This window comes from Canis aureus, chromosome 34 (assembly GCF_053574225.1).
Source record: "Canis aureus isolate CA01 chromosome 34, VMU_Caureus_v.1.0, whole genome shotgun sequence".
Lineage (NCBI taxonomy): Eukaryota > Metazoa > Chordata > Mammalia > Carnivora > Canidae > Canis > Canis aureus.
In genome coordinates, this window is record NC_135644.1 from 11,784,633 (window position 1) to 11,805,660 (window position 21,028).

At 34.0% G+C, this 21,028-nt stretch overlaps 1 protein-coding gene and 1 long non-coding RNA gene across 33 annotated transcripts in view; one reads left to right on the forward strand and one right to left on the reverse strand.

Moving 5' to 3' along the window:
* LOC144304894 (uncharacterized) overlaps positions 1 to 21,028 on the reverse strand; it is a 103,417-nt gene that overhangs the window by 74,803 nt on the left and 7,586 nt on the right. The gene's annotated exons all lie outside the window — the stretch shown is intronic.
* ATF2 (activating transcription factor 2) overlaps positions 1 to 21,028 on the forward strand; it is a 106,760-nt gene that overhangs the window by 39,995 nt on the left and 45,737 nt on the right. For 23 of the 25 annotated variants that reach the window (XM_077883504.1, XM_077883507.1, XM_077883508.1 and 20 more), the window contains 5 exons: positions 2,291 to 2,409; positions 2,545 to 2,673; positions 7,499 to 7,677; positions 8,506 to 8,620; positions 10,895 to 10,981. In XM_077883504.1, the coding sequence (XP_077739630.1) occupies positions 2,291 to 2,409; positions 2,545 to 2,673; positions 7,499 to 7,677; positions 8,506 to 8,620; positions 10,895 to 10,981 (629 nt within the window). The remainder of the gene's footprint in view (positions 1 to 2,290; positions 2,410 to 2,544; positions 2,674 to 7,498; positions 7,678 to 8,505; positions 8,621 to 10,894; positions 10,982 to 21,028) is intronic. The other 2 variants (XM_077883505.1, XM_077883506.1) reach the window with 2 other exon arrangements.

Here is a 21,028-nt window from a genome sequence, read left to right on the forward strand (position 1 = left end):
GTATTATAAGAAAACGTTTTCTATAAAACTTAATATATTTATATAAATTTCAGAACTTATCATGGCATAACCACAGAGTTACATAAATATTCAAAATCAACCCTAAATATTTTCTCTTCTGAAGTTTGGATTATACTATTTGTAAGTCTGGAAATAATCCTGAAATCTGAGTATTATTAGTATTTTGAAATTATTACCCAACATAATAGATTAAATTGTCATATGCAATGCTTTGGAGAGATAATGAGGCAAAAGGTTTTTCCTGTACTTTCAGTATCATGATTTTTGTAATAAAAAAATTTGAGGGAACAAAAAGTTGGTTATTTGTCAAAAACTAAGAAAAATGAAAGAGCATATTCAGCATATCTTTAATTCCATAAGTAAAAGGAAGCAAAGAAGAATGAGGTATGCATTTCTTTTGAATATTGTACATCAGCTATTAAGAGCTGATACCAAAAAAAAAGCAAAGTAACAACAACCTGGACAGTTCACTCTCCTAGGCATGAGGGTCTTTGCTTGTCTGAAACTTAACTGCCATAGAGCAATTATCTGTAACTTTTCAACTCAAGAATATTTTGAGATTGGCTTATAGAAATTTCCTATTGGTTTACCTTTATTACAGTGAAAAAAAATAGAACACATTCAACACAGCACTTGACGATTTTTTTACTAACGTGTTGAAGTTAGTAATTTAACGTTACTGTATAAGTATAATGCATGATGTGTGTGGTATATATTTGATGATCAATTGCCATAAGCCACTGCATGATTAAGCAATTATGCCTATATTGACTTTTTTTTCTCACACCTAGTCATTCCAGTAATCACTGATAAGTGTTTTATTCATATGTATTTTATTTTTAAGACTTTTCTCTCCCTTTACCACACTAGCCTTTTGTTGAGCTGAGATAGACAAACCCTTTGATTGTGAACAGAAGAGACAAATTTATATTTAATTTACTAATTCAGCTATAATGGATTTAGGCTAATATGTGTACTCTGAACCCTTACTATAATACAATTTTAGAAGTCTTTTGAGAGTTAGTGGGTATGTATGTTATAGACTAATAGGTAAAATGATGACACAAGATAGACCCTTTAGTAATTTAGGTAATACTAATAGTGTTTAAGATAGGCTTACATTATATCCAGTGTGTATGACAAGTAGGTCATTTTAATGTTAAATATATTTATATGTAATAAGCATATTAGTACTCTACATATATGTGGGGCAAAGATGAAACAATAAGTAATGCCGATTCTGGGGACATAATATTTAACAAATATATGAATTTTAATTTTACAAAATCTTAAACTGGGAATCATCCTTATACTTTTATTTAGCTTAGGCTAGATTCCTGATAAAACCTAACTTGATGCCCTAAAATACATAAAATGTGAATAGAATTTTAATGTGTCCCCAGCTCTGGTCAGTATGAATAAATAGCCTGGAAAGTAATAAGACCAAGGAGAAATCCATAAAAATACTATTTTTCATTCAACATGGATCTTAATTGACATTTATTCCATCACCAGTACATGTGTTAATGTACATTGCATGAGTACATATTCAAGTATAGTTAAAATACTTCACGTTGTGAGAAAATAGAGTTGACTATTCCTCTACTGCCTAGAAATTAAGGTAGAGCATTCCATAAATATGTAACTCTTATATAGCTCCTTGTTCCAACCTTGAAAAATGTATTAAAATAGAAAATTGGCTTCTATGGATAGTGATAAGGAGGATTTGTTTTGGTTTGTTTTTGTTTTAGGGCTCTTGTTTTAACCTTCTTTTTCTTCCTTGTAGTATTTTGGGCTACCTACTAAAAATTCCATTTTATCTTAAGCTTGCTTTCATAATAGATTATGAACACTAGTGGAAGGGCTGAGCTAGAGTGAATATACATGCTCTTGTCCTAGTTTTCTCCAGACTGCATGTATTTTAAACAATCATAATTTTTAATAATGTAAACTTTTAAAAATTCTTATTGCCTTAATAGTTGATAATAGTTGATCTGAGTAGAAGATGCTTAGGTCACTCTACTCAGAAGGTCTGGACTAAGGAACAGGAAGGACTTTTTTCATACTTCTATGGTTCGTAAAGTTGGAGGAAATATCTTGAATTGCAACAAAAACTTAACCAAATTTTGTTTGCTTTAAAGGAAGAGGTCTTTCCAAAGAGAGAATTAACAGCTGACTGAACCAGTCCTGCTAATTTGTTAACTTACTAGCTATATTTGAGAGTCCTGCATATTTAAATCTATGTGATTGCTTCTGACATTTATTTCAGATCAGACCCCTACACCAACAAGATTCTTGAAAAACTGTGAAGAAGTGGGTTTATTTAATGAGTTGGCAAGTCCGTTTGAGAATGAATTCAAGAAAGCCTCAGAAGACGACATTAAAAAAGTATGTTAACCATGAAATTAAAAGAGTACTTCTAACAAAGTAGTAATCATAGCTTATACTTCTTGCTTTCTTACTTTAGATATACTGACTGGCATTTTTGAACTTCTGATATTTTCTTTAATGTTTGCATTTTAGATGCCTCTAGATTTATCCCCTCTTGCAACACCTATCATAAGAAGCAAAATTGAGGAGCCCTCTGTTGTAGAAACAACTCACCAGGATAGTCCTTTACCTCACCCAGAGTCTACTACCAGTGATGAAAAGGTTAGAAATTTGTATTTTGGGTAGAAATGCAAACTTAGTGTAAAAAAAACAGCACCCCCAAGTGAAGTTAAATGTTTCATTTACATAAAATGTTAATGTGATAAGTTATACATAATTGAGTATTAGGTTGTAATAGCCTTATTTGTGAAAGCCTGGGAATACTCAGAAATTTCAGGGAAAGAAAACATCACCTTTATAGATAATTTGTTTTTTATTACATGCAGAAAAATAATAGGGGAAACAGCAGTCATTTTAGATAAAATTTATTTTTTTAAAGGCTACATGAATTTATAAAGTGAAGTTAATTTTTCTGGGTTTTTCTATTTTATTCTTCTCTGCTTTTAAATAGTGACAGCTTTTTATTTACAACTAAAATTCTTGAACCAAGGTTATTTAGGCTTTTTAAGAGCTAAAGGAGTAGTTTACTCATTCTCTACAAGGAATCTTTGGTACTACCAACTAAGATGATGATACTGTCTCTGGTACAAGCCTTTTGTAGATGGTTTAGGGCCTCATTTCTGGATCTTGAATACCTTGGTAACTTGGGACCCCCTGAGCTATAGTGTGTGTTATGTGACTATTACTGTGGGCATTTCTTTTCTTCTTCTTCTTTCTTCTTTCTTCTTTCTTCTTTCTTCTTCTTTCTTCTTTCTTTCTTTCTTTCTTTCTTTTCTTTTCTTTTCTTTTCTTTCTTCTTTCTTCTTCTTTTTTTTTTTTTTTTTTTTTTTTTTTTTTTTAGAGAGGTGGAGAGGGAGAGGAGTGGGGAGGGGCACAGGGAGAGAGAATCTTAAGCAGTCTCCAATCCCAGCACAGAAACCCACACGGAGCTCTATCTCACAACCCTGAGATCATGATCTGAGCTGAAATCTTTAAGAGTTGAATGCTTAACCAGCTGAGCTACCCAGGTCCCCATGGGTATTTCTTGATCACTTTTTGTTCATAAGCATGTATAATGAATACATGGGGTGCTACGTGTGGCACAATTAAGAGGCAATGAATGGCAATTAAGAGGAAATGAACATTTTCCCATGTCATTAGAAAAATTTTTAATAGTTGTACTTTATCATTATCTTAATGTATTATCTTGTTCTTTTTGTATACTATGTTATTCTAAAACTGTAAATGAATTAATGGACTTCTGTCATGACAGGATCTAGAAGTAAGGTAGAAAAAGTAACTTTCTACATAAGAATAAATGCTTTGACCTAAGAGGTTTTGTGCATTGTTATCCTCATTTCCTAATTATAAAGTGAGTTTCATTATAAATACTTTAATACAGAAAAATATGAAGAAGAAAACCAAAATCTTGTTAGCCCATAACTGTGATAAGAATTACCAATATTTTGAAACAGTTTTCATAGATACATGCAAACATTATACAAATACACATACATAAGTGAGTAATTAGAAGTCACATATATAAGTGAATATATATGTATATATATGTGAATAATTAAATGGATACAAAGAAAAATTCAAAAACCGTAGTTTACTTTTTTAAAAACGTTTTATTTATTTGAGAGAGAGCACAGCTTGGGGAGTGGCAGAGGGAGAAGCAGACTTCTCGCTGGGCAGTTTACTTTCTAATTTAAAATAACATTAAAAAAATAGGGCAGCCTGGTGGCTCAGCGGTTTACCGCCACCTTCAGCCCAGGGCATGATCCTGCGGTTTCAGGATTGAGTCTCACGTCGGGCTCCCTGCGTGGAGCCTGCTTCTCCCTCTGCCTGTGTCTCTGCCTCTCTCTTTCTCTGTGTCTCTCATAAATAAATAAAATCTTTAAAAATAAATAAATAAAGTAAAATAACATTAAAAATATTTTTATAGGCAGCCTGATCCTAGTTTACTTTTGTAGTATAATGAACACTTTCCCATGTCATTAGAAAAATTTTTAATGGTTGCACTTTATCATTATCTTAATGTATTATCCTGTTCTTTTTGGACATAAAGATCGTTTCCACATAATCACAGTTAATAGAAAATGCTGTTAATTCTGTGATATAAATATCCTTTTTCTAAAGAGCTTTCCAGTTCCTCCAGACTCAACAGTTTTTCCCTCTTCATTGCTATTTTAGATCTTTCTAGGGTAATCCTTCTTCCTGCATTCCTGTCTATAGGTCTGTAGCCTCTCTCTGGACAGGGCATAGTTGTGCCAACTTGTAAAAGTCTGTTCAGGGCCGCCTTCTCTTGTCTTTCTCACTTTTCTTCCTAGGTGATCTCATCTACACCCATAAATTTTAAAAAACAGCTACATGCTGTTGACTCTCAAACTTATGTCAACCAAGATATCTTCTGGATTTCCATACTCATTTACAGCTCCCATCTTGACATTTCTTTTTCTATGTCTAATAGACCTATTAAATTTAATATATCTAAGTCAGAGCTCTTGATTCTTTCCATAGTTTTCTCTAGCTCAGTAAATTTTCTCTCCATCCCATCTGGTTGCTCAAACCAAGAATCCTTAGTGCTGTCTCTTTCTTTCTTTCTTTCTTTTCTTTCTTTTCTTTCTTTTCTTTCTTTCTTTTCTTTTCTTCCTTTCCCTTCCCTTCCCTTCCCTTCCCTTTCCTTTTCCTTTTCCTTTTCCTTTTCCTTTTCCTTTTCCTTTTCCTTTTCCTTTTCCTTTTCCTTTTCCTTTTCCTCTTCCTCTTCCTCTTCCTCTTCCTCTTCCTCTTCCTCTTCCTCTTCCCCTTCCTTCCTTCCTTCCTTCCTTCCTTCCTTCCTTCCTTCCTTTCAAGATTTTATTTGTTTGAGAAAGCACAAGTGGGGGAAGAAGGGGAGGAATGAGCAGACTCCTCATTGAGTGGAGAGCCTGATGCAGGGCATAATTCCAGGACCCCCAGATCATGACAGAAGCCAAAGTCAGATGCTCAACCAACTGAGCCACTCAAGGGCCTCCCTTCTTTTTCTTTACACCAAAGCAACAGCAAATCTTCTTAGACATCAGATATACCTTCTGAAATATCCTCAATTTATCTTCAGTCTTCAGTGTTAACACCTTACTCCAAGCCATCATCATCTTTTACTTGGATTAGTAACAATTATCTTCTAATTGGATTTGCTGCTTCCATCTCCAATATTCTATAGATGGCTTTGTTTTTAACACATTATAGTCACTTTTCTGCTTAAAATCTTTCAGTGGTTTGCCATTACATTTAAGATAACTAAATATTCTTAAGGGTGCCTAGGTGGTACAGTCTGCTGGATGTCCAGCTCTTGGTTTAGGCTCATCTCAGGATCATAGGATCAAGTCCAGTATTGGGCTCTGCAGTCAGCTTAGAGTCTGCTGAAGATTCTCTCTCCCTCTCCCTCTGCACCTCCCATTCATGGGTGCATTCTCTCTCTCTCAAATAAATCTTTAAAAGAAAAAAAAGACTAATACTCCTTTCTTAAGTCCTCGTTGATCTGAGCTTATCTGCTCATCCAGCCTTCACCTCATGCCACTGTGTTACATTCATCAAATATTCTAAGTTATTTCCTACCTCGAAGACATTACTCTTAGTACTGCTTGCCTCTCCCTCTCGCTTGTTATTTTTTCAGTATCCATTCATTCAGCACCATTTTTTATTGCAAAGAAGCTCACCTTACTTGCTCTCTGAAGTAGCCAACTCTAACCTTCCCTCAGTTAATCTTTCATAATTTATTATGCTGTAGTATTACTCTGTAACATATTATTATCTGAAATTTTCTTCTTTTACTTATTTATTGTCTCTTCCCCTAGCCCTTTGAAGGTATGCTATAAATTCTCAAACCTGTTGAATAAATGAAGTTCCAATAGTTCTAGTTGATCTTTCTTCCAAGGGGCTTAATAAGATTTGGTAATAGGCAGCATAAAGACCAATTCAAAGAACACAATAGACCCAATTTTTACTCTAACTAGTTAAGAAGTTCTATGTAAAGCCCTTAATCTCTTCCTAATCTGTGAAACTGGGGGGAAAAACCATCTTTAAGGTCCTGACTAACTCACAGATTCTGTGTTTTCCTCTAATTAATTAATTTTTAAAGATTTTATTTATTCATGAGCAGCAGAGAGAAAGGCAGATAGACAGGCAGAGGGAGAAGCAGGCTCCATGCAGGGAACCCAACATAGGACTCGATTCCAGGTCTCCAGGATTATGCCCTGGGCCAAAGGCAGCGCTAAACCACTGAGCCACCCAGGTTGCCCTGTGTTTTCCTTTAATTTAGAAAGATTTCACTCTAGTAATTATTTATTTTACATTCAGGATGTTAATCAGTATTCCTTGCCCTTTTGACATTGGGAAATTATCAGGAGTGGGGGATAGTAATAGCTACCTGAAATTAACAAACATTTGTATTGTGTTAAAATTTTTTTAACCGTTTCTATTACTGAATTTGTATCAACCATAAACCCAGTCTCCCTGGACCTGTTTCCTGTTTTTACAGTATAATGATGAAGTAGGACTAGGCAATCTCTCTGGACTTTAAGCTCTACAATTCCATGAGAATAAATTATATTTTTACTTTTCACAGAAATTCTCATGGAATCGTAGCCAAGTTGCCCAGCCTATTTCTGGATTGATAGGAAAACAAGTTGTACTGGAAAAAAAAAACAAAAAAAAAACAAAAAAAAAACCACTCTGATGTCTTTAAATTAAAATATGAATGTTGCATTTGAAAAGCTTTATAGCTACTTCCAAAATTTTCTTTATATTATATTTAAGTTATTTAAATAAAGTTAACATGAAATTACTTTGGGGGAGGATATTTATCCTGTGGACACTTTTCAAAGTGTGTTATATTCTGTTCACTCTAACGTCATGGATTGACTTACATTTTTAAATCCTACTCTTTCTCTATCTCATTAAATAGGAGGTACCATTGGCACAAACTGCACAGCCCACATCAGCTATTGTTCGTCCAGCATCATTACAGGTTCCCAACGTGCTGCTTACAAGTTCTGACTCAAGTGTAATTATTCAGCAAGCAGTACCTTCACCAACCTCAAGTACTGTAATCACCCAGGCACCATCCTCCAACAGACCAATCGTGTAAGTGATGATTTGGGCTAGTCATTAAACTGTTTATGAATTAAGTTTTTCTTGTCACAGTTTTTCTTAAGACATTTAATTATTCAAATTGTAGCCTTAGGGGTATGTGTGGGTATGTGTTAATCATATTCTGCATGCTTTGATTTTTGGAAAGTATTTGGGTTGTCTTTTTTTCTTCATATTATCTAATAGATTAGAAAACAAATATATAAAATTTAATTGGGGGAGGGGGGGAACAACAGAGAGAGGAGGAGAGAATCTAAACTCTCACAACCCTGAGATGACCTGAGCCAAAATCTAGGAGTCAGACACTTAACAAAATGAGCCACTCAGGCACCCCAACTAAAATTTAGTTTTAAAAACAAATCAACTTTATGAATTTAAGGCGGTCTCTTATTTTTAGTTCTTAACACATATCCCTCGAGCTTTCTTTGTTTTGTTATTAAGATTTTATTTTTAAGTAATGTTGACATTCAGTGTGGGGCTCAAACTCATAATCCCATGATCAAGAGTTGGCATGCTCCACCAACTGGGCCAGTCAGGTGCCCCTCAAGAGCTTCTGATAAGAATTTTTCTCATTTAACATTGGAGCTTGTCCTAAGTAAATCCATTAACTTTTCCTATTTTTCCCCTGTTGTTTTTCCACACTGCTTTATGTATTATACATTTAAGATGCAATTAAAAATAGTAAAAATTTGCAATTTGCTTTGTGATGGTTAGAAAATAGTTTTAAAATATATTTTTAAAAAATAGTAAAAATACTCATATTTTTAGAGATGACTAATAAGGATTTCTTATCTTTAATTTTCCTTCTTCTGTTTTTCTTAGTCCTGTACCAGGCCCATTTCCTCTTCTGTTGCATCTTCCTAATGGACAGACCATGCCTGTTGCTATTCCTGCATCAATTACAAGTTCTAATGTGCATGTTCCAGCTGCAGTCCCAGTAAGTTTGAGATTTAGACTAAATCTTTTCTTCATACCAAACTGATCTTTGTAATCAGAAAATACACTTTCGGAAGCTTGATTGGTTTATGAAACTGAATCCAACAAAATACTTAGTAGTAGTTAGTAGTATTTACTCCCCTTTTAGTGGTAGCATATACCAGTAAAGGGAAACATAATTGACTAGAAAATGTTTTTCTATCTTCCAAAAAATTTTTTTCCTTCAATTGTTAATATTAAGAAATTTATCCTTATTTAACCCATTTCAATTTGACTAGTTCATAGAATTAAAATATTAACACATAGTTCTATTCTTTAGGAAGATATTTATACTAGAACACATGTCCAGTAACTCCATGATACTTCGATTATTGTAGGAATTGTTTATAAGAACACTCTCTGAACTTTTATGGTCAAGTTGGGTTTACAGAATTCCTTTGCTGGCCCAGGCATGTGAAAATCTAAACAGTCTAAAACAGTAGATAGTCCTTCAGTTTGCTAATGCAAATGTCTCAGAGAAATTGACCATTTGAAGGGTAAATCAGCATGTAAGATCCAAAAGAGAAGTCTCTTGAGCTTATGTTAAATATAAATATATAAATTTTGAAAGTCATAGGCAAGTTAAACACCTACTTGTAATACTTAATAATATAGAGAATATTTAAATGCACATTCTTTTGAGTAAGAAATACTTTTTCTTTTCTCACTTTTCATATAACAATTTTATTCAAACTCTTCTTCAAATGTGTCTTCAGTGTTCAGGTTTTCATCATTAAGATCACTTTTTAGGGCAGCCCTGGTGGTCCAGCGGTTTGGTGCCGCCTGCAGCCCGGGGTGTGATCCTGGAGACCCGGGATCGAGTCCCACGTCGGCTCCCTGCATGGAGCCTGCTTCTCCCTCTGCCTGTGTCTCTGCCTCTCTCTGTGTATCTCTCATGAATAAATGAATAAAATCTTAAAAAAAAAAAAAAAAAGCACTTTTTAAAACACCTACCACAGTTTTTTCAAAACACTTTTTGTTTTCACCTAAGTAATTTCAACATAACACTTTCTGAATGTATATCTTCCTAGAAATCTTACCCAAGCCCTAATACTCCTTCATATGATAAAAAGAAATTTTTTTTTTACCTTACAGATATTTATTTCTGATCAGTACAATATAATCATTTATTGTATAGCTTAAAAAATTTTTTTTTCAAGATTTTATTTGAGAGAGGGAGCAGAAACAAGAGCAGGGAGATGGGCAGAGGCAGAGGGAGAAGCAGGTTTCCCACTGAGCAGGGAGCCCGATGTGGGGCTGGATCCCAGGACCTGTGGGATCATGACCTGAGCTGAAGGCAGATGCTTAACTGACTGAGCCACCCCGGTGCCTTTGAAAATTATTTTTAAAAGTCTATTTACAATAACTTCCAACATTTTGGTGAGATTATACCCCCAGGAAAATTATTAAAATTAATATGAAATATTTTTTATTAATACATTCTTCCAAGTGGCCTTGCTAAGTATTGAAAATTAGCACTAATTGGCATAATTATAAGATTGAGGTATCATCTTCAGACAGAACCTTGCTGTTCAAAATGCATTATTTGAGTGACTTTATAAGGACTCAGATATTAGGTGACTACTTCCTATTTTTCTAGGATATTTTTGAAGGGGGAAACATTCTTGCCCTTGAATTTGAGATTATATAGTTACCCTGTTAAATATAATTATGATAAAACTAAAATGCAAGGAGAGCTACTGTAGCTATATAATAACTAATTACCAATGTTAATATTAGTTTTTTTAAAAAGGTATGCAAAATGAAAAAAATCTGTTCCACATTATTTCTAGAGAAATTATTTGAGGTAACCAGGTTCTTTCTTTGTCATTATGTGCATATTTATATACAAACGAACCTTTCTTTATGTATTTTAGAAACTGAATTAGAAGAGCAAAATTCATTGTGAAGTTATTTGCCTACTTGTCACAAGTTTTGACATTTTTTCCTTTCACATTCAAAATGTCAGTATGACAGATCTTTGGGAAATTTTGCATCAGTTTAAAAATTGAGTTTCTGTAAGAAGAAACTATTTAAAAAAAGACATTGAAAATTAGAGATTGGAGAAGCAAGTGTCTCAGAAATTGACAAGTTTTAAAGGATAAATCAGGACAGAAGATCAATAAAGATTTACAGCTTTCTGGTTCTGAACTCTCAAATTTTTATAGCCATTGTGCAGATATAGGACAATCATTTTGAATATACTCTCTAGCAATTATTTTTCAATATATTTTAGCTTGTTCGACCAGTCACCATGGTGCCTAGTGTTCCAGGAATTCCAGGTCCTTCCTCCCCTCAACCAGTACAGTCAGAAGCAAAAATGGTAAGCAAGATTTACTTGTTCTGTACATTTCTTGAGCCTGTTTTGAATTAGTTTTTCCATTAAAGCCTGCTTCAAATATACAAGATAGATCACATTTTATAAAATTTGGAATGCATCACACTTTAGAAGAACCAGAAAATGTAGAGACTAGTTAGTGGTACCTTAAATGGATGGATTTGGGAGTAAAGTTCTAGCTCTTGTAATTGGTTTGGTTTTTGGCTGTAGCTTTTTAAACAAAATCTCCTCCTGGTGGTGGCTGGGAATATTACAGCTGAAACTAGATGTAATCATCTGAAGGCAGTACAGATGGTTTTATAAACAGTGACACAAATTATAGAACAATGTTAAGAATTCTGAAATCATATACAAGTTAGCAAATGTTACACATAATATACAAAGAAAAAACATAGTTTTTTCTTTTTTTAAAGATTTTATTTATTCATGAGAGACACAGAGGCAGACATAGGCAGAGGGAGGAGAGGTAGGCTCCATGCAGGAGCCCGATGTGGGACTTGATCCGGGAACTCAGGGATCATCACATCCTGAGCTGAAGGCACTCAACCACTGAGCAACCCAGGCATCCCAAAAACACCATAGTTTGGGGTTGTGTATTGACACTAAGAAATTGGTGTTGTTTAAGGGATGAGCTATAGATTAGGAGTCAGGAGACGTGTTTTAATTTTAATCCTAACTCTGCTATTTACTACTCTTAAGCCATTTTGACTTTGAGGAGACTGTTTCCTTATCTGTAAGATAAAGAGATTAAACTTTGATTTTTAGAGTTTCTCTTAGATTCCATAAACGTGCTAAATTCCTTGGTAAAAAACCTAAAGGTGCTGTTGATTTTGTTTTGTTTTGTTTTGTTTTTTAATCCATGTAATTCTCTCTTCTATATCCTAACTTACCTTAGGGCTAATTCTTAACATCAATTAATAACTCTACATTCTTAGAAAATCAGTAGTTATTAGACACCTGTTGTCTATGGGCACTGTAATAACAATATAAAATTACATGTTTAAAAGCCATTATATAATATATTGCAAAGCTTTAAGTTTTTACCTCTGTTTTCCATTATTGCAAATAATCAGTCTGAAATTGGCATGTGATGACTTTGCCAGTAAAACTTACACACACCATCTAAATGAACAGTGGTTGAAAAGTATGAAAATTAGCTGGTCCTTGATTGGGGGGAGAGAACTTTTGAAAACCCAAAAGGGAATTTTTTTTTTTTTTTTTTTTTCATAACAGCATGTTTGGCTCAAAGCTTTGGAAATACAAGATGAATCCTCTTCACTTGATAGCAAAACAGCTTCACGGGGAATGTTTTTTACATTTCCTACTATAGACATACTGTACTAGTGAAAAATTCAATTAGTGAGAACTGAGTGGAGTAGTAGGAATTAAAGAGATCTGTTGTACACCGCATCTAAAAATATATTTACATATTCAGTGGACTTTTTTTTTTTTTTTTTGGACTTTTTTTCCTAACAAATTAATTCAAAAGGAACAATTCAAATTTAAAGAAATACTTTTGGCTATAAGAAGAGTAGGCCATATTTGTAGAAACTATTACATTTAATACTTCCTTGAGTAACTTTTAGGTCATCAGGAAATTAAGAAGAATAAAAATGTTTTATGTGCTTATATGGTAGAAAAAAAATCAAAGCTACAACTTTAATAAATTTATATATGGAAAACAATCATTGGTTGAAGGCCCAAAAAATAGCATGGGGAGTCACAGATTGCCACACTTAAATTTAACAATCCAATTAAATTTATTAGAATTTTGCTAATGTTAAAATAGCCATATTTAGGTGATGGCCTGTTTTAATTGAAGTGGTAAATAAGATTGTCCTTTTTAATTAAATAGAAAGACTCAGAAATTAGTCTTTCCTTCCCCCCCCCCCCCCAACTTTCCATTATGGAAAATTTCAAACATATACAAACTAAACAGTATGGTATAATGAGCCCTCATGTACCCATCTCCAACTTCAATTATTAGGAATATAACTGCCATTCTTATTTTATCTATGCCTCAGACCGTTCCCTACCCAACTCCATTCTTCTTTTTCTTTCCTTTTTTCTTTTTTTCTTTTTTTTCGAAGATTTTATTTATTTGTGAGAGAGAGAGAGAGGGAGACTGATGTGGGACTCGATCCCAGGACTTTAGAATCACGCCCTGGGCCAAAGGCAGGCACTAAACCACTGAGTCAGCCAGGCGTTCCCTCCATTATTCTTTTAATAGGCCTTTCTTAATGTAAAATTTATATACGTTGAAATGAACCAACTTTAATTTTGATATATAAGTGCATTAATGTAACTCACACTACTATCATGGTATAGAAGATTAACATCTACCCAGGAAGTTTATTTTCCTCCCTAGTCAGTACAACGTCCCAATTGTTCTGATCTTTGTCGCCAGCAATTGATTCCTTTTGTATGAAATTCTAGAGCTAATATATACTCTTCTGTCCAGCCAACCATATGTCTATGGGACTTACCCATGTTGTTGAATATATCATTGTTTACTTCTTTTTATTGCTGAGTAATACTCCATTGTGCAAATATACCACAATTTCTTTATCCATTCTCTTGTTGATGGACACTTGAATGGTTTTCAGTGTTGAGCTTTATGAACAAAGAGGCTATACACATTCTTGTATAACTCTTAATGTGGATGTTTATTTTCATTTGGTATGTCTACTGAAGAGTGCAATTGCTGAGTAAGAGGATAGTTACACATTTAACTTCGTAAGAAAACTGCCAGATCCTTTGCCAGACATCTACATTCTCACAAGTAGAGTATGGGAATTCAAGTTGATCCCACATTTTTGCCAGCATTTGGTTTTATCTGTCATTTTAATTGTAGACATTTTTAGGAGTTTATAGCAATATCATATGGTTTTAATTTGCATTTCTGATTTTTCCAGATGCTTTTTGTGATATCTTACTGCTGATTTTTTAAATTGGGTTGTCTCTTGTTATCATGTTATAGGAATTCTTTAGATATAATAAATACAAAACTTTTGTGACATACAGATATTTTCTCTTAGTCTGTAGCCTGCCTTTATTTTTCTTAATAATATATTTGTACTATCACTGATTGCTGCTTTTATCTCTAATACTTACTTTCTCTTAATCAGGTTTAATTTGCCTATGTTTTTTGGCTTAAAGTGGAAGCTTAGATTTTATTGATTAGATCTATTTACCTTTCCTATATAGGCACTTAAAGCTATAAATTTTTCTATTCACAAATTTTGATTTGCTGTATTTCATTATCTTCTAATATGTGATTTCTTCTTTGAGCTATGGGTTATAAAAAAGTATATTGTATAATTTCCAAATATCTGGAGACTTTTTTTTTATCTTACTGATTTCTGTTTTAATTACATCGTGATTTGGGAACTTAACCACCTTTGGTATACTTGATTGCCCTGTCTGTTTTCTAATATATCATACCTGTTTGGCTCATTTCTATCCAGGTAACATGAACTGGTAACAATTTTGTTACCAATTTGTTACCAATTGCCTGGTATGCTAAGGGAATTCTGATTAATTGGGTTTTTTTTGGTGGTGGTTATACAGAAATTACTGTACATTTCACCTTTGGTTTTATATTTTTATCAAATATTACTAGTCTATTTTCTCTATCTTAGTAACATAAAATGAACATTGTTGACTATTTAAGAATTTTCATTGCTTGCATGCCATCATCAACTTACATATTGTTACAATACATACTTACAATACTTACATATTGTTATAAATACAAAACCAGTCTAGCAACATTAGGAAATAAACTGAAAATAGTTTGGTTATTGTATTTTGATTCACGTTCATATATTTGGTCTCAGCCTCTATAACAATTATTTCTTTCTATTGTTAATTTATTTAACAAACATTTCTTAGGTACTAAAAAACTTAGTTTAAATTTAAACTTAGCAGTTTAAATTTAAATTTTGAAAATTTTCTTGCAAATGATTCTGGTGAACATAGAAAGTCTTCTTACCTTTTAAGGCCATTACTTATATTTTTCAACAGTTAGGATTATATCATATCAATGAGATTTTTTATTTCTGGGTTTTGGTGCCCATGTGCATAAAAACCATTATGCAGGGACTACTTTTTTTTTTTTTTTTTTTTTCCGAGGTTTTATTTATTCATGAGAGCACGGGGCGGGGGGGGGGGGGGGGGGGGGGGGAGGCGGCAGAGGCACAAGGCAGAGGGAGAAGCAGGCTCCATGCAGGGAGCCCGATGTGGGACTCGATCCTGGGACTCGAGGATCACCCCTGGGCCGAAGGCAGGCACTAAACCCCTGCACCACCCAGGGATCCACGGAGGGACTACTTTTTTTTTTTTTTTTTTTTTGGAGGGACTACTTAAAAAAAAAAAAATTTAGATTTATTAAAGTTACAAATTCCAAAATTTAATTCTTCCCTGAATTCTCAAGGCCAGTTTACAAATCCAATTATATAATGATTGCTTTTAAAGGTCCTCAAATACAATTAATCTAAAACATTCTAAACTTCATTTGAGACTTAATAAATCCTATAGGTAACTCAGTTGTCTAACAAACTTCCCTAAGTATTTTAATAACTTCAAAGGTTAATTAAACTTATAGTGAGGTTTGGTTTTCCTAAACTGTCTAGTATTAGAAGATTGGTAAAGCTTTTAGCTTTTTTAGCTTTTCCAACTGACAAGACTAAACTGATCTCTTAAACATTTTAAATTGAAATTCAAACGTAACCTGTTAAACTCTGTGGCAAGTTATTTTAATTACTTTTAGGACATAAAATACCAAATAGCTACAGTTTTTTTCTAAATTAAAATGTCAGTGTCATTAATTTACAGTATTAAGTTCCTGTGGGCTAAAAAAAAGACTTACCAAATGAGGAAATAATTGTATCATCCCTGAAGAAAGTTGAGACTCGGTTCAGATCCCAGTGTATGTGTAGGTTTTTTAATGACCTACGCAGGACTAGATAAATGATCACAGGACATGACTGTTCTCCATCAATGATAAGACTCCAAATCCATACTCTCCAAATGAGTGGTTTCCATCCAGCTCATATCTCTTAGATTCATGTTACACGTTAAATAATTTTTCTCTTTGTCAGTCTGCTTGCTACCCTTCCTCAGTAAAACTTAAAAATTTTTTCTTTCGTGCTTCACTTGGATTTTGCTTTGTTGTTTTCAAATCTTTGAAAATTATTTAAACATCCTTCTTACTTGATTCTTCGTCTCTCCTAAGGATTTATTTGACCTATGTCATCATAATCTCTCAATGCCATGCTAAATAGTATACTAGTGATTCTGCTAAAATGACATGTGGTTCCGAAGATGTCATATACAAACCTAATGGTAACCACAAATCAAAAACCAGTAATAGATTGGAAAAAAAAGAAATCCAAGTATATCATTAAAGAAAGCCAACTTAGGGTGAGAGAAGAGAGCAAGGGAGAAAGAAACAAGATCTACAAAAACAAAACAAATGACAGAAGGCCAGTAAATACCTAATTACCTATCAGTAATTACTCTGAATGTAAATGGACTAAACGCTCCAATCAAAAGAAATAGGGTGACAGGGTGTTATTCTGTATGTTAGTAAATTGAACACCAATAAAAAAAATAAAAATAAAAAAAAAAAAAAGAAATAGGGTGACAGAATGGATAAAAAAACAAGACAAATGTGGCTTTGAATGACACATTAGACCGTATGTTTTAATAGGCATATTCAAAATATTCCTTCTTAAAATAGCAGAATACAAACTTTTCAAGTACACTTGGAGCAGAATAGATCATATATTAGGTCACAAAATAAGTCTCAACAAATTCAAAAAGTTCAGTTACACTGTGCATCTTTTCAACCACATTGTAGTGAAACTAGAATCAACCAGTAGGAAAAATCTGAAAAGAGAACAAAACATGCTACTAAACAACAAATGAGTCAATCAACAAATCAAAGGGAAAGTCAGAAAATAAATGGAGACAAATGAAAAAAGTCTGGCAGCCCCGGTGGCATAGCAGTTTAGCGCCACCTGCAGCCCAGGGTGTGATCCTGGAGATCCTTGTTTTTTTATCGAGTCCCACGTCCGGCTACCTGCATGGAGCCTGCTTCTCCCTCTGCCTGTGTCTCTGCCTTTCTCCCTCTCTGAATAAATAAATAAATCCTTAAAAAAAAAAAACTGGTCCAAAATCTTTGGGAAGCAGCAGAAGCAATTCTAAGAGGAAAGTTTATAGCAATACTGGTCTGTGAAGAAGCAAGAAAAATCTCAAATAACCTAATCTTATGCCTAAAGGAGCTAGAAAAATAACAAAACTCATTAGAAGAAAAGAAATTATAAAGCTTAAAGCCAAAATAAATGATAAAGAACATATAAAAAATAATGAAATCAGGAGCTGGTTCTTTGAAAAGATCAACAAAATTGATAAATCTAGAGCCAGACTCATCAAAAAAAAAAAAAAAAAGGAGGTGGGGAGGGACTCAAACAAAATCAGGAACAAAGAGGAGACCTAAACTACAGAAATACAAAGGACTGTAAGAAAAAAAAAAAATATATATATATATATATATATTTTAAAGATTTCATTTACTTATTCAGGAGAGACATACAGAGAGACAGGCAGAGGGAGGAGCAGGCTCCATGCATGGAGCCCGATGTGGGACTCGATCCCAGGTCCCCAGGATCATGCCTTGAGCTGAAGGAGGCGCTAAACCGCTGAACCACCAGGGCTTCCCGGATTGTAAGAATATTATGAAAAATTATGTGTTAACAAACTGGGCAACCTAAAAGAAATGGATAAATTCCTAGAAATGTGTAACTTCCCAAAAATGAATCAGGAAGAAACAAAATTTAAACGGACTGATTACCAGCAATGAAGTTGAATCACTAATCAAATAACTTCCAACAAACAAAAATCCAGGACAGATGGCTTCACAGATGAATTCTGCCAAACATTTAAGGAAGAATTAAAACCTATTCTTCTTAAACTTTATCCAAAAAATAAAAGAGGAAGGAAACTTCCAAATTCATTCTAGGAAGCCAGTATCACACTGCTACCAAAACCAGATAAACCCCACAAAAAAAGAACAAGTCACTATCTCTGACGAACAAAAATCCTCAACAAAATATTAGCAAACCAAATCCAACAATACATTAAAAAAGTTATTCAGAGGCACCTGGGTGGTTCAGTGGTTGAGCGTCTGCCTTTGGCTCAGATCATGATCCTGGGGTCCTGGGATCAAGTTCTGCCTCCCTCTGCCTATGTCTCTGCCTGTCTCTGTGTGTCTCTCATGAATGAATAAAAATCTTTAAAAAAGTCATTCACCACGATCAAGTGGGATTTATTCTAGGGATGCAAGGGTGATGTAATGTTTACAAATCAATCAACATGACACATTACATCAATAAGAAAAAGGATAAAAACCATATGATCTTTTCAACAGATGCAGAAAAAGTATATGACAAAGTACAACATCCATTCATGATAAACACCCAACAAAGTAGGCTTAGAGGGAACATACCTTAACATAATACAGCCCTTATATGAAAAATCCACAGCTAACATCATAATGGTGAAAACAGCTTTTCCACTAAGGTCAGGAACAAGATAAGTTTTATTTGACACAGTACTAAAGTCCTAGTCACAGCAGTCAGACAAGAGAAAGGAATAAAAGGCATCCAGAATAATAAGGAAGAAGTAAATCTTTCACTATTTGCTGATGACATGGTCCTATATATAGAAAACCCTAAAGACTTCACCAAAAAACTGCTAGAACTGGTGAATTAATTAAGTTCGCAGGATACAAAATCAACATACAAAAATTGGTTTCATTTCTATAAAGTAACAAGCAGCAGAAAGGGAAGGAAATTAAGAAAATCCCTTTTACAATTACACAAAAAATAATAAAATAGCTAGGACTATATTTAACCAAAATGGTGAAAGACCTGTACTCTGAAAACTATAAAGCATTGAAGAAATTGAAGATGATGCAAACAAATGGAAAAACATTCCATGCTTGTGGACTGGAAGAACAATATGGTAAAAATGTCTATGCTGCCCAAAGCGATCTACAGATTTAATGCAATCTGTATCAAAATAGCAATAGCCATTTTCACAAGACTACAACAGACAATCCTAAAATTTGTATGAAACCACAGAAGACCCCAAAAAGCCAAAGCAATCTTTAAAGAGAACAAAACTGGAGGTGTCACAATTCCAGATTTCAAGTTATATCATAAAGCTGTAGTAATCAAAAAGTATGGTACTGGCACAAAAATAGACACACAGATCAATGGAACAGAATGGAGAGCTCAGAAGTAAACCCACAATTATATAGTAAATTAATCTTCAACATTGGAGGCATTGGAAAAAAGTCTTTTCAACAAATGGTGTTAGCAAAGTAGACCAGTTTCTTACATCATACACAAAAAGTAAACTCAAAATGGATTAAGGATTTTTTTTTTAAGATTTTATTTATTCATGAGAGACACACACAGAGAGAGAGAGAGAGAGAGGCAGAGACATAGGCAGAGGGAGAAGCAGACTCCATGCAGAGAGTCCAATGTGGGATTCGATCCCGGGACTCCAGGATCACGGCCTGAGCTGAAGGCAGATGCCCAACTACTGAGCCACCCAGGCGTCCCGGATTAAGGATCATAATGTGAGACCTGAAGCCATAAAAATCCTAGAAGAGAGCACAAGAAGTAATTTCTCTGATACTGGCTGTAATGACATGTTTCTAGGTATGTCTCCTGAAGTGGGAGAAACAAAAGCAAATTAAACTATTGAAACTATATCAAAATCTAAAGCTTCTTTCTACACAGCAAAAGAAACAACAAAACAAAAAACGTACTGAATGGGAGAAAATATTTGCAAACAATATATCCAATAAAGGTGTAGTATTCAAAATAAATCAAGAACTTACACAATACCAAAAACCCCCACAAATAATCCAATTGAAAAATGAGCAGAAGACATGAACAGACATTTCTCCAAAGAAGACATCCAGATGGCCAAACAGACACATGAAAGGATGCTTACCATCACTCATCATCAGGGAAATGCAAATCAAAACCACAGTGAGATACCACCTCACACCTGACAGAAGGGCTAAAACCCAAAACTCAAGAAACAAGTTGGCGAGGATGTGGGGAAAAGGGAAACCACTTACATTATTGGCAGGAATGCAAACTGGTGCAGCCACTGTGGAAGACCGTATGGAGGTTCCTCAAAAAATTAAAAATAGAACTATACTATGACCCAGGGTAATCTCACAACTGGGCATTTACCCAAAGAATACAGAAACCCTAATTCAAAAGGATATGCACCCCTGTGTTTATTGCAGTATTATTGTTACAATAGCCAAATTATGGAAGCAGCTTAAGTGTCCAATAGACGAATGGATAAAGAAGTAATATATATACATACATACATGTGTATGTATATATGTATACACACACACACACACAATGGAATATTATTCTACCATAAAAAAGAATGAACTCTTACCTTTTCCAACAGCATGAAGGATCTAGAGGATATAATACTAAGCAATATAAGCCAGTCAGAGAAAGACAAATACCATGTGATCTCACCCATATGTGGAATTTAAGAAACAAAACAAAAAAGACAAACCCCAAAACAGACTCTTAACTACAAAGAACAGATTGATGGTTACCAGTGAGAAGGGGGTGGGGTGGTGAAATAGATGAAGGGGATAAGAGTGCACTTATCTAGATGAGCACTAAGCTATATATGGAATTGTTGAATCACTATATTGTACACCTGAAATGAATATACTACTTTCTATTAACTACATTGAAATTAAGATGAAATATAGTGGAAGATACCTTAAAAAATAAATGTAGGAGAAATGGCATTGGAATACCTAAGAATGACTAGCACACTATAGCTAAAGAGAAACTTATTTGTATCCCAAGATAGCCAGGGATATTTTTCTGGGGCCCTGATTTTCAGATGCCTAGGGCTCATAGGGAGACCGATATGCATTGTCTATGTCTACTATAAATATTGAAATGGACC